The sequence below is a fragment of the Pan troglodytes genome, chromosome 4 (assembly GCF_028858775.2).
Source record: "Pan troglodytes isolate AG18354 chromosome 4, NHGRI_mPanTro3-v2.0_pri, whole genome shotgun sequence".
NCBI classification, from domain to species: Eukaryota; Metazoa; Chordata; class Mammalia; order Primates; family Hominidae; genus Pan; species Pan troglodytes.
In genome coordinates, this window is record NC_072402.2 from 152,574,205 (window position 1) to 152,587,699 (window position 13,495).

The 13,495-nt window shown below is 43.6% G+C and overlaps 1 protein-coding gene across 4 annotated transcripts in view; it reads right to left on the reverse strand.

Moving 5' to 3' along the window:
• Positions 1-8,619: 8,619 nt before the first annotated feature.
• The window catches only part of GEMIN5 (gem nuclear organelle associated protein 5), a 50,938-nt gene continuing 46,062 nt past the window's right edge, over positions 8,620-13,495 (reverse strand). For all 4 annotated transcript variants that reach the window (XM_527093.7, XM_009450031.5, XM_009450033.5 and 1 more), the window contains exons 26-28: positions 12,383-12,884; positions 10,463-10,559; positions 8,620-9,520 (exon numbers count right to left, since the gene is read on the reverse strand). In XM_527093.7, the coding sequence (XP_527093.2) occupies positions 9,353-9,520; positions 10,463-10,559; positions 12,383-12,884 (767 nt within the window). In that variant the 3' untranslated portion in view covers positions 8,620-9,352. The remainder of the gene's footprint in view (positions 9,521-10,462; positions 10,560-12,382; positions 12,885-13,495) is intronic.

A 13,495-nucleotide genomic window follows, 5' to 3' on the forward strand; every position in this document is an offset into this window, starting at 1 on the left:
TGCAACTCCGAGCTCTTATTTCCAACTATTTGGGGGCTCGTCTGGCATCCCATTCTCCTCTAGGGAAGGGTCTCTGATCACCTCTCATGAGGAGATGCGTCCTGCTGCCTCATTGCAATGGCCTCAGGAATAAGGAATCAAGACCCACCTGCTGTGACAAATAAACCTGGACTCTCAGCAATGAAGGAAGAAAAGTCCTACAAATACCGTGGCGACCAGGTAACTCCTCTGCACACACCAAGGTAAGAAAAGCTGCGGGGGCGTTGAAGTACTTATTTGGTGGTCAGGACATCCTGGAGGTTGAAAGTGTGTGAATAAGATGCACAGTTGAGTGCGAAGCAAGTGTGCAGTCTGGATCTGTGGTTCCACGGTCACCTCATATGGCTTAGGGCAGCTTTCCTGTCATGAGGCTTATACCAACCCACCAATGCTAAGAGGGACCCAAATTCCCATAAGGGAAGTGGCCGGAGAAGGATGAAACAAAAGTAGGGGAGTGCAAGAAACCTCCAGTGGCAGGGGAGGGGTTGAACCTTCAGGGAAAAGGGGGCAAGAAATCTCTCATAAAAGAGGTTGAGCCACACAGATTCAGGAAACTCAGGGAAACACCTAAAACTTCCAGAATGGGAAATACCTCAAGCAGGACAGGAAATAAGAAGGATAAGACAGACAATAAAATTCCCTCTGATAGCCCTCTAGGTCTCATGTTAACATACTGGAAGGATAATGAAAGGACCAAACACAAGAAAAAGCAACAAACGATAAAATATTGCTGTTTTATTTGGACCAAAAAACCTATCCTCAAACCTTCAGTCTTTTGGCCAAAAGTTTCGATCTAGTGAGGATTGGATTTGTCAGCTTTTAATAGGGTATGTCAATAACAAAAGTCCTGTCTCCCAGGAGGAAATAGACTATGCCCTGTGTTGGTGGTGGGGGCCTGTCCTCTGTTCCCTAAAGGATACGGGGGACAAGCCAGAAGCTACTTCTTCTCAAGAAATTAATATCCCTCATCCCAAAAAGTCAACCAACACGTGGGACCCCTTAGACCACCTTCCCCCGCCAAACACCACTAACTTCCCTCCCCCTCCAGTAGCTGCAACTGCCCCAGACCCTTCCCCAGCTCACTTTGTTTCTTCCCCTTATAATCCTGACTTGGGGTCTCCCTAGCCTGAATGCCCTTCCCCAGGAAGACTTCAACGTGAGATAGAATAGCGTAAAAAAGATATCCAAAACTTTCCTTTCCCCACTACCTCGAGAATCTGCTCCAACGATCTTTCCCTTAAGGGAAGTGCTTCTAGGAGGAGGGGGCATTTGTTTTGTGAACGCCCTGTTAACCAGTTCAGAAGTCCGAAGCCTAAAAAGGGCTCAAACCACTCTTAGACAATCCCTATGGAGTAGCAGATCAAATTGATCAATTTCTAGGACCCCAGTTGTATACTTGGACTGAGTTAATGTCCATCCTAGGCATCCTCTTTTCGGGAGAGGAAAGAAGCATGATCCGCAGGGCCACTATGACGGTTTGGGAACGTGAACACCCCCTCAGTCATAACGTCCTTGCAGCTAAACAAAAGTTCCCAGCCCAAGATCCTCAATGGAATAACAATGTAGCCCATTGAGGGAATATGAGAGATCTTAGAGATAGGATAATTAAAGGGATTCGGGAATCAGTTCCTCGAACTCAAAATATACCAAAGCTTTTAATATACAACAGGGAAAGGATAAAGGACCTACGGAATTCTTAGAGAGGCTTAAAGAGCAAAGGAGGAAATATGCTGGCCTAGAATTCGAAGACCCCCTTGGATGAGGAATGTTAAAGCTCCATTTTGTCACCAGATATTACAAAGAAATTACGAAAGAAAATTGGAAAGACCATCCCATAGAAGAGCTTTTAAAGAGAATGAAAATGTATATGTACGGAGGGATGAGGAAAGGCAAAAGCAAAAGGCAGAGAATTGGCTTTGAATGGATTGAAGGTATCATATCCCTACCTGTGTCAGAAACAAAACAAGAGCTCAGAAAATTTTGGGGATTGGTTGGATACTGTTGCCAATGAATTGACTCTTATGCCTTAGAAACAAAACCTTTGTACGAAAGACTCACCCAAGAAGAGCCAGACCCCCTTCTCTGGACTCTAGCAGAAATCAAACAAGTAGAAAAGTTAAAACATTTACTAGTGACTGACCCTGTTCTAGCTTTACCCTCCCTAGAACAGCCATTCCATCTTTTTGTCAGTATTAAGCAAAGGAGTTGCTTTAGGGGTACTCACCCAAGAGCACGGGGGCCACTGGCAGCAACAGCCTTGCTCAGGGAGGAAAGCAGAAAATTAACCTTTGGGGGAAAACTCATTGTTAGCACACCTCATGAAGTCAGAACTATCCTCAACCAAAAGGCAGAAAGGTGGCTCGCTGACTCAAGAATTTTAAAATATGAAGCTATCCTGCTAGAGAGAGATGACCTGACACTAACCACTGACAATTCTCTAAATCCAGCTGCTTTTCTAACCAGGAATCCAAACCAAAAGGTAACAGGGAACCCACAACCAATGGAACCTGAGCATAAGTATTTAGACCTAATTAGTTACCAAACCAAAGTTAAGACTAGACTTATGTGAAACTCCTTTTCAAACAGGGAAACATCTTTTTGTAGATGGTTCCTCCCAGGTAATAGAAGGAAAAAGGGATTACAGATACTCTGTAGTTGACAGAGATACCCTCACAGAAATAGAATCAGGAAGATTACTCAATGACTGGTCCGCACAGACGTGCGAGCTAATTGCTCTAAATCAAGCCTTAAAATTTTTACAAAATCGGGAGGGAACAATTTATACTGACTCCAAATATGCCTTTGGAGTAGTATATACCTTTGGAAAAATCTGGACCGAATGAGGCCTTACTAACAGTAAAGGTCAAAACCTAGTCCATAAGGCCGGGTATGGTGGCTTGTGCCTGTAATCCCAGCACTTTGGGAGGCTGAGGCAGATGGATCACGAGGTCAGGAGATCAAGACCATCCTGGCTAACACAGTGAAACCCCGTCTCCACTAAAAATACAAAAATTAGCCAGGCGTGGTGGCGGGTGCCTGTAGTCCCAGCTACTCGGGAGGCTGAGGCAGGAGAATGGCGTGAACCCGGGAGGTGGAGCTTGCAGTTAGCCGAGATCACACCACTGTACTCCAGCCTGGGCAACAGAGTGAGACTCCGTCTCTAAAAAAAAACAAAAAAAAACCTAGTTCACAAAGAGTTAATAATACAAGTATTAGATAATCTCCAGCTTCCTGAGGAAATAACTATTGTTCATGTCCCAGGACACCAAAAAAACCCTCTCCTTTGAAAGTCGGGGAAATAATCTAGCTGACCAAATAGCCAAACAGGCTGCCTCTTCCCAAGCTACACCCATTTTTCATTTAACCCCTCATCTTCCCTCTTCCACTGCACTTCCCATCTTCCCCCACGCAGACCAGGAAAAACTAAAGAAATTAGGAGCTGAGGAAAACTCAGAAGGAAAATGGGTATTACCAGATGGAAGAGAAATGTTATCCAAGCCTCTTATGAGGGAAATACTGTCACAACTTCATCAAGGATCTCATTGGGGTCCTCAAGCTATGTGTGATGCAGTCCTTAGAGTCTATGAATACACAGGAATATACACCCTCACTAAGCAAGCAGGGGATGGTTGCATAGCGTGCAGAAAGACTAATAAGCAAACCCTAAAGAGGCAACCTCCCGGAGGAAGGAACCCACGGTCAAGGCCATTCTGAAGTGTCCAGGCTGACTATACTGAAATGCCCCCAATAGACCACCTCAAGTATTTGCTAGTAATAGTAAAACACCTCACCCACTGGGTAGATGCCATCCCCTTCCCAAGCACAACAGCCAGTAATGTGGTCAAAGCCCTGTTAGAACATATCATACCCAGGTTTGGACTAATAGAAAACATTGATTCAGACAATGGGACCCACTTCACTGCATACATCATTAAAGGACTAACCTAGGCATTAGAAATAAAATGGGAATATCATATTCTCTGGCATCTGTCCTCATCAGGGAAAGTAGAAAGAATGAATCAAACTTTAAAAAATCACCTAACCAAGTTAATCCTGGAAACTCGGTTACCATGAACAAAATGTCTTCCCATTGCCTTACTCAAAATCCGGACTGCCCCTTGAAAGGACCTTGGCCTGTCCCCTTATGAAATGCTCTATGGGTTGCCTTACCTAAATTCCACTACTGACATTTCTACATTTGAAATGAAAAATCAGTTTCTCAAAAACTATGTATTTGGTCTGTCTTCCACCCTTTCCTCCCTCAGGATTCAAGGCCTCCTAGCACAAACACCACCTCTCAAATTCCCAGTCCACCAACATCAACCCAGAGATCACATCCTTGTCAAAATCTGGAAAGAGGGAAAGCTTGAGCCCACCTGAGAAGAACCTTACCTAGTGCTCCTAACAACTGAGACAGCAGTCTGAACTGCTGAAAAGGGGTGGATCCATTATACCCAAGTCAGAAAGGCACTGCCCTCTCCAAAGCCATGGACCGTCGTCCCAGGGCCAACTCTCACCAGAGTAACATTAAAGAGAAAAGCCTAATCTGTCTTTTTTTCCTCTTCTCTTTCCCTTAGCTGCCTCTCGTCTTATTATTAACGTAACTAGGTCAAGCTCACCCCAAATCCAAAGCATTACTTTCAACGCTTGTCTTGCCATGCCCCGAGGGAATCTCCAAAGTCAGAGACAGCTAGCCTCCTAGAAAAGCTCTGCCCATCCACCCCTTTCAAACCCAGCACCACCTATAACCTTTGCAATCAACAACCATGAGCCTTCCAGGGGTTATGATATAGTTGGGGAGCTGTTATCTGGACTACCAAATATCAGGGCTGGACCTCCTCAGAAGGCTGCACCACCCTAAAATCCTACCTCCACTTCACCAAAGGAACCACCCCCTCAAATTGCCAAATCCACCAGTGCAACCCAGTACTTCTCTCTATTCTTATCCCCACCTCCACCGACCCTAACCCCACTTGTCTTTATGGCCTAGGAATGGATGTCACTGGAAAAGACCCCATAGGCTCCTCTAAAATATCTTTCATTGGCTGGGCGTGGTGGCTTACACCTGTAATCCCAGCACTTTGGGAGGCCGAGGCAGGCGGATCACAAGATCAAGAGATTGAGACCATCCTGGCCACCGTGGTGAAACCCCGTCTCTACTAAAAATACAAAAATTAGCTGGGCATGGTGGCACATGCCTGTAGTCCCAGCTACTCGGTAGGCTGAAGCAGGAGAATCACTTGAACTTGGGAGGCGGAGGTTACAGTGAGCTGAGATTGTGCATGGCGACAGAGACTCTGCCTCAAACAAACAACAACGAAACAAAAATAAAAACAAAAAAAGTTTTGTTAACCCTTCTCCGTCTCCTACCAACTCACCTCCCCCACGCCCACCAAATCAAACCATTTTTCGTTTCTTACCTAATAATAAAAAAATAGCCATAGTAGAAGTCATGGACCTAAAGCAAACCTTAGCCACAGAAACCAGATATCAAGATGTTAATGCCTGGCTGGAATGGATTAAATATTCCATTCACACCCTAAATAAAAGCGCTTGTTACCCTTGTGCAACAGGCAAGCCAGAAACCCAAATTGTTCCCTTTCCACTCGGATGGACCTCCAACCAACAGGGCTTGAGCTGTATGGTAGCTCTCTTCCAAAACCCCACAGCCCGGGGGAATAAGGCATGCTAAACTCTTGCTGCTATTCCTGGAAGTTAAAGGCCCTGTAGGTCAGCCCCTGAGGGCCTCCGATTAACAATGTAAATTTTACATGTCTCTCACGACAGGGGGAAAATTTGGCATTCCTTGGAAGCCTAATGGGATGTAGTGAGTCCAAGCCTTTTCAGGAGCTAACCAATCAGTCTGCCCTTGTTCATCCCTGAGCATCTGGATTTATGGTGGTATTGTGGTGGGCCACTATTGGGTACTCTGCCAAGTAACTGGAGGGACACTTGCGCTCTAATCCAATTGGCCATCCCTTTCACCCTGGCATTTCACTAACCAAACAAAAAGAACAATTGTTAAGAGAAGTCCCCCTTACATGTCCTTTGACCCTCACATTTATATAGATGCCATTGGAGTTCCATGAGGGGTGCCAAATGAGTTTAAAGCCCAAAATCAAATACCTGCAGGATTTGAATCTACATTGTTCTCATGGGTAACTGCAAACAAAAATGTAGACTGGATAAATTACATTAACTATAATCAACAATGGTTTGCTAATTATACTAGGGATTCCATTAAAGGAATAGCTGAACAATTAGGCCCTACCAGCCTAATGGCCTGGGAAATTGAATAGCCCTGGACATGGTATTAGCTGAGAAGGGTGGGGTCCGTATCATGATTGGAGTCTAATGGTGTACTTTTATCCCCAACAACACAGCCCCCGATGGAACAATTACAAAAGCCCTAGCAAATGAATTGGCCAAAAATTCTGGAGTAAATGACCCCTTTTCTAATCTCATGGAAAAATGGTTTGGCAAATGGAAGGGACTCATAACCTCAATCTTTACCCCCCTTGCAATTGTTATAGGTGTACTTATTCTTGTAGGTTGCTGCATTATACCCTGTATTCATGGATTAGTGCAAAGACTCATAGAAAAAGCTCTCACCAAAACCCCTCTTGCTTCTCCCCCACCCTACTCAGATAAGCTCCTATTCCTAAGTGACCAAGAGGAACAATAAAGTCAAGATATGTTAAGGAGACTTGACGAGGAAGAACTACCAAGTCAAGAGGGGGAAATTTGCCAAACCATCAGTTCCTCTTCAAACTTCCTTGTTCCTTTTAGCAACTAATGTCCTTTCACATTGCTAGAAAGGATAAATTCTTGTTCTCTAAACAAGACTTTCCATCTTTGCTGTGCCTAAACATGCCCAAATATGCCTTAATGGACAATCCCTCCCTCCCAACCTTTCTTTACAAGTTACGTGTTTAAAGGTTTCAGTTTACCCTATCTGGAAAAGTTTTACCACTCCTACCCCTTCTTCCCCGTCTACCCTATTTGGAAAAATTTCAAGTTTTAGCCAATCGGGTTAGCTTAAATTGTGTGGTCCGACTCCAGCCAATGGGAAAAGGACACAGAAACAGAAGCTGCATTAGGGATAAAAACCTTTCTCTCCTTTGTTCAGTGCGCTCTTGTGATTGTGACTGGTGCAGGCAGCAGCACCCTTCTGCAGACGTAAATTTGCCTTGCTGAGAAGTGTTTTGTTTGAGTGCTCATTTTCTTTGTGACTCTGAGCTCTTATTTCCAACACTGGGATTACAGACATGTGCCACCATGCCCAGCTAATTTTTGTATTTTTAGTAGAGATGGGTTTTCTCCATATTGGCCAGGCTGGTTTCGAACTCCTGACCTCAGGTGATCCGCCTGCCTTGGCCTCCCAAAGTGCTAGGATTACAGGTGTGAGCCACTGTGCCTGGCCATAATTCATTTTAAAAAGTTTATTCATTACTTATAGAGATGGGAGCTTGCTATGTTGCCCAGGCTGGCCCTGAACTCCTGGCCTCAAGCAATCCTCCCACCTCAACCTCCACAGTATCCAGAGTACAGGCGTGCACCATAGCACCAGGCAACTGAGTGCAATTCAGCCCCTCCATATATACTGCCAAATGTTGGTCTCAAATATATACTGCCTCCATATATACTGCCCAGCTGGTCTCAAACTCCTGTCCTCAAGTGATTCACTTGCCTTGGTTTCCCAAAGTGTTGGGATTACAAGCATGAGCTACCATGCCTGGACTCAAATAGATAATCTTGTTCTTACCAAAGCAGTAACTGAGGAGTGAGCAGGACTCCTCCACCCACAGGTGATGCTTCTGACAGATCACAAAGGAATTTAGAATTCTAGTTTAACAATATCACTCTTTACTCAAGTGGAAGGGAGTATATATTTTTTCCACCTCTGTAAGTAAAGTTCATTTTAGCAGTTGGTAGAACTGGTGTCCTACCAACTAGGCTAGGTTTTCTACCTAGCCATGCCTATTTATGTCTTTGCAATCAAGAAAGATTCTCCATCCCTGGTAACAAAGCATCATCTTCCTAAAGTTCACTTCACTGTATGAAGAACTGTGAGGATCTAAATTCTACAGTATTTCCCTTTGTGAGTTTATTAAACTCTAATGCTAGGCACATACACGTCTTTGAAAACTGCCTCAAACTTTCTCCTTCCTGGGACTTCCTGTAAATGAATTTCATTCTTACTGTCCCAACAACCCCAATCCTAGGAATTAATTGAAAAATAAACTACAAACGTGAGCAGAAAAGCCTTCACAATGAATCCTAGAGACAACAGTTCAATTATCTGAAAGGAGTGTTCCTTCCTACACCCATGCCAGACTCTGATTTTCCCATGCTAGCAACTGTGACATTACAGAAACATCTGTTCCTGACACTGTTCAACTGTTTAAATAACCAAGGAGGAGAAAAAAAAGATTTATAATTAAATAGTATTTAGGGTCCCAATAGTCAGAGTCCAATAATCCAAAGGTCATCTATGCAAAATTAGGAATATGCATTTTTCTCCAAAGAGTATCTTTGGCTTTAATCTGATTCTCAAAAGGATCCTATGATCCAAGAAAGTTTAAGAACCATTGATACAGTAATTTATTCCTGAGCTATTTGACTGCCATCAATCCATTTGTTATAAAACTGAAGGGAAAACACACATTTGAATCACTTCTTCTAAAGCTTTAGTAAGTGATCTGTTCAAATAAGCAATTACATGAAACAATAAAACCAAATTTCCAACCTAAAATTCTGACAGGAGAGTCAACATGATGGTTAAGGCCTATTTCATATTCAAACTTCAATCTATGAAAGAGTAGAGAGAGAAGGGTCTCCTCTTTCAAATTAAATATTATAAAAACAATTAAAAAAAGGTATCAATAGTCCTGAAATGCAGCAACTCCATCTCAAACAAGCATGACACACTTCTGATCAGATGAAGTATTTATAAAGGTAGCTTGTGTTTTAAGCATGTAACACTTTGGGTGACGACAGAAGTTTCTCCTCTTTGGGTGAAACCTGCCTAAGGCTGTAGAGATGACCAACACTCTGCAGGTGTTAGTTCTGAATAACTACTGCAGGCTTTTCATGATCTTCCCTCCAGTAGGAGACCACAATTGAGTCTAAAGTCAGATCCACCGTGTCTATGGGTAGGCAGGGTTGATTCAAACTTAATCCTTGTTTGTATACTTTTGGATTACTGCAAAAACATCTAGGGACCAGAGTGAATGTCCGGTGAGGCATAACTGCAGAGGTGAAAGATGTCAAACATTTTCAATTTGGCAGTTTCTTCAAGGTGTGTGAAAATTCACATACAGAAGGTCTGGCAGTGTCTTCTGTAAGTTTTCGTGTTGCCGTATTTCTGAAGGAGCTCTTGGGCCTGCTGCTGCATTTCCTGGGCCAGACAGCCAGGAAAGTGGGACCTGATGAGAAGCAGGACGAGGCAGCACTCCAGCACATCTGGGAAGGGCCAGGCCTGAAAGACGATGACATGAGGATGAATAAGGAAGCATTTGCAGAAGAGCCACAAACACCTGCACAGAAGGCACCAGTCACTCAGGTTCATCTATAGACACTTCTTGGACACAGCTGAGCCAGCTCTCTCCTAAGGCAATGTCCTGTCTTTCTCTTCAACAGTTACTCCAAGGAGAAATGACACTCAAAACTAGGATGGCTACTGCGATGTCCTTCTCAATGGCACAATCTCTTTCTACAGCACTATGCAAATCCACCCTTAAAAATGGTGCTTCTATTAATATTTGGGCCCACAGCCAAAAAGACCTGTCCATCTGTAAGCTATCTAATACATGGCACCAATTTAAATTTTACTTCTTACCTATTAAATCTATTTGGTTTCTCTGAAGATTGAGGTATAAAATTACTTGTGTGATCGATAATTCTACTCTCACAAAACATTCTAGCTAACCAAAGTAATTGGATTCTAAATTCTTTTTTTTTGTTTGTTTTTTTTTTGAGACAGAGTCTCGCTCTGTCGCCCAGGCTGGAGTGCAGTGGCGTGATCTTGGCTCACTGCAAGCTCCGCCTCCTGAGTTCACGCCATTCTCCTGCCTCCATGCTATTCTCCTGCCTCAGCCTCCTGAGTAACTGGGACTACAGGCACCTGCCCCCATGCCTGGCTAATATTTTGTATTTTTAGTAGAGACAGGGTTTCACCATGTTAGCCAGGATGGTCTTGATCTCCTGACCTCATGATCCGCCAGCCTCAGCCTCCCAAAGCGCTGGGATTACAGGCGTGAGCCACCACGCCCAGCCTGGATTCTAAATTCTTAAGCACATATGAATGGGTAGAGATTTTAGAAACTGAACAGAGAGGTAGCTGACCTTTATAAGAATGTGGTATAGTCGAGTGATAACACAAAAAGTGATGCTTTACCAAATGAACTGCTTTAACTCTTACCTTAATGCTCTCAGGAAATTTCGCCATTCTCTGATTTGCCTCGGTAAGCCTTTTGGTTAACTCAGGCAGAGAAAGTGGCTCATTTTTTTCTTCTTTACTAGTGAAAAAAATAAAAGGTGTAAATTGTATGTCTTGCCCTGGGTAACATTTTTCTCCCATTGTTATTTTACTGTGGTAAAATGTATATAACATAAAGCTTACCATCTTAGCCATTTAAAAATACATAGTTCAGTGATTTTAAATAAATTCATAATGTGGTGAAAAACATCCCCACCATCCATTTCCAAAAACTCTTGTCATTTTGTAAAACTGAAATCTTATACCCATTAAACATTAACTTCTCATTCTGCTTCCCTTAGCCCCTGTCAACATTATTCTACGTTCTGTCTCTATAAATTTAACTATTTTGAGTAGTTCATATAAGTGGAGTCATATAGTATATGTCTTTTTGTGACTGGCTTATTTCACTCAGCATGATGTCCTCCCTTCGTAAGGCTGAATGACATTCCATTGTATGGATATGGCACATTTTGCTTATCCATTCATCTGTCAGTGGATACTTAGGTTGCTCCCGTGTTTTGGGTATTATGAATAATGCTGCTATGAACACAGGTGTGCACATATTTCAGACCCTGCTTTCAATTCTTTTGGGTGTATACCCAGATGTGGAAGTGCTGGATCCTATGGTCATTCTATTTTACATTTCTGGAGGAAGTGCTGCTGTACTGTTTTCCACAGTGGCTGCATCATTTTACATTCCCACCAACAGGCACAAGGGTTCCAATGTCTCTGCATCCTCCCCAACACTTGTTCTGTTTCTCTGATAGTAGCCTAATGGCTATGAAGTGCTGCTTCACTGTAGTTTTGATTTGCATTTCCCCAATGATGAGATGTTGAGCATCATTTCCTGTGCTTACTGGCTTTTTAGAGAAATGTCTATTCAAGTCCTTTGCCCATCCTTGAATTGGATTATCTTTTGTTATGCCTGGGTAGCTTTTACCTTTTATTTTTAAAATTTTTTAAAAATTTAAACTTTTGCCTATGACACAGCCCTCAGGAGGCCCTGAGAGCATATGCCCCTGCCTGGGTTACTTTTATCTCATTTTATAAATAAAATTCCTTTGTCACCTGGCTTCTTAAAATTTATTTATTTATTTATTTATTTTTGTAGAGACAGGGTCTGTCAACCAGGCTGGTATGAGTGGCATGATCGTATCTCACTACAGCCTCGAACTCCTGGGCTTAAGTGATCCTCCCACCTCAGCCTCCTGAGTAGCTGGGACTACAAGTGCATGCCACCACTACTGGCTAATTTAAAAAAATTAATTTTTCTAGAGACAGGGTCTCAATATGTAGCCCAGGCTGAACTTGAGCTCCTGGCCTCAAGTGATCCTCCTGCCTCAGCCTCCTAAGTAGCTACAGGGTACATGCCACCACACCTGGTTATTTTATTTGTATTTTTTGAGATGAAGTCTCCCTCTGTTGCCCAGGCTGGAGTGCACTGGTGCGATTTTGACTCACTGCAACCTCTGCTGCCCAGGTTCAAACGATTCTCTGGCCTCAGCCCCCCAAGTAGCTGGGATTACAGGCATGTGCCACCATACCCAGCTAATTTTTAGTAGAGATGGGGTTTCACCATGTTGGCCAGGCTGGTCTCAAACTCCTGACTTCAAGTGATCTGCCCACCTCGGCCTCCCAAAGTGCTGGGATTACAAGCGTGATCCACTGTACCCGGGCTTTTTTTTTTTTTTTTTTTTTTTTTTTGTAGAGACAGGGTCTCGCTTTTTTGCCCGGGCTGGTGGTGAACTCCTGGGCCAAGTGATCCTCCTGCTTCAGCCTCCCAAAGTGCTGGGATTATAGGCATGATCCCAGCCAGCAGGGTCATTTTTCATTCCGTCTTGTACTTGCCTCAGTACTTACCACTGGCTCTGAGAACTGCAGAGGGGCTGCTCTGCTTCTACTTCCGGTTCATTCTTATCAGGACCATTTGCTGTGGATTTACAGAGTTGACTCTTCTGGTGTTGTCGGATCATTTCTGCCAAGGTCTCTTGGACTTCAGCAACAGTTCTCTGTGAGTTTTGGAGACTGGCATGCTTTTCTGAAAAGAGCTCCTTAAAAGTACTCAGCATTCGCTCACCTTCTTCTGTGAGTCTCAAGTCTAGTTCTGAAGGCCTGTTTGGCTCTGGCTGAGAAGTTTCAGGGTCCGTTTCTTCAGTGCTGGCAGTGTCTAACTGCTGGCTTGGCTCAACAGAGAGTGTTCTGTGACCAGCCCTTACCCAGACACTGGAATTTGGGCAAGGTCTGGAGAGAGACCACCAGAATTCATACAGACGCCCATAAAGAAAAAAGGCCTCCAAACTTTTGAAAGCTGGTGTGGCAGGGGATTGATGGTCCCCCAACTTGTCTCTTAGGTGGTCACAGCCTAGGAAAAGAGGAAAAAGATACTGGGTCATGCATTTCTCTAGCTGCCAGAAATGTGGCTTCCTGCCCTTATGTTCTATTTCTTATCACCCAAGAAGCAGACCCCAGGAAAAAGGACAACAGTGTGATCCACGGGGCCACATGCCTTTCCACCAAGAGCCAACTGGAGGCTAAACATTTCCTGGCTTGCGACAGTGTTCTCATTACTACATCCTAGGAGTCATTCAAAGCATGATAGAGTATTCCATTTGTACTAATGAAGGCTCTGGGGCCACGACGACAGATCACACTGTCTCTCTGAAAAATCATAATGATTTAGTTCAGTGACTGACTACGTAGCCCAAGGAATGTCTTTTTTGCTGTTCTTTTCTGTTCTTACTAACATGTAAGTACATTCCTATTTCTCTCTCCCTTAAACTTTGTGGAAAGTGGACAGGAGGCTGTAAGAGGGTAGGGCCAGGTAAAGGAAACAGTATAGTTGTTCTTAAAAGCTTCGGTAAGAGAATCCAAACTTTCTACTAAAATGACACAGCTGGCCAATCTCCATCTTTTAAGAATCTAGGTACTCCCAGTGCCACACCACTAATGGTGGTGATGTTGTCCATTAAAGGG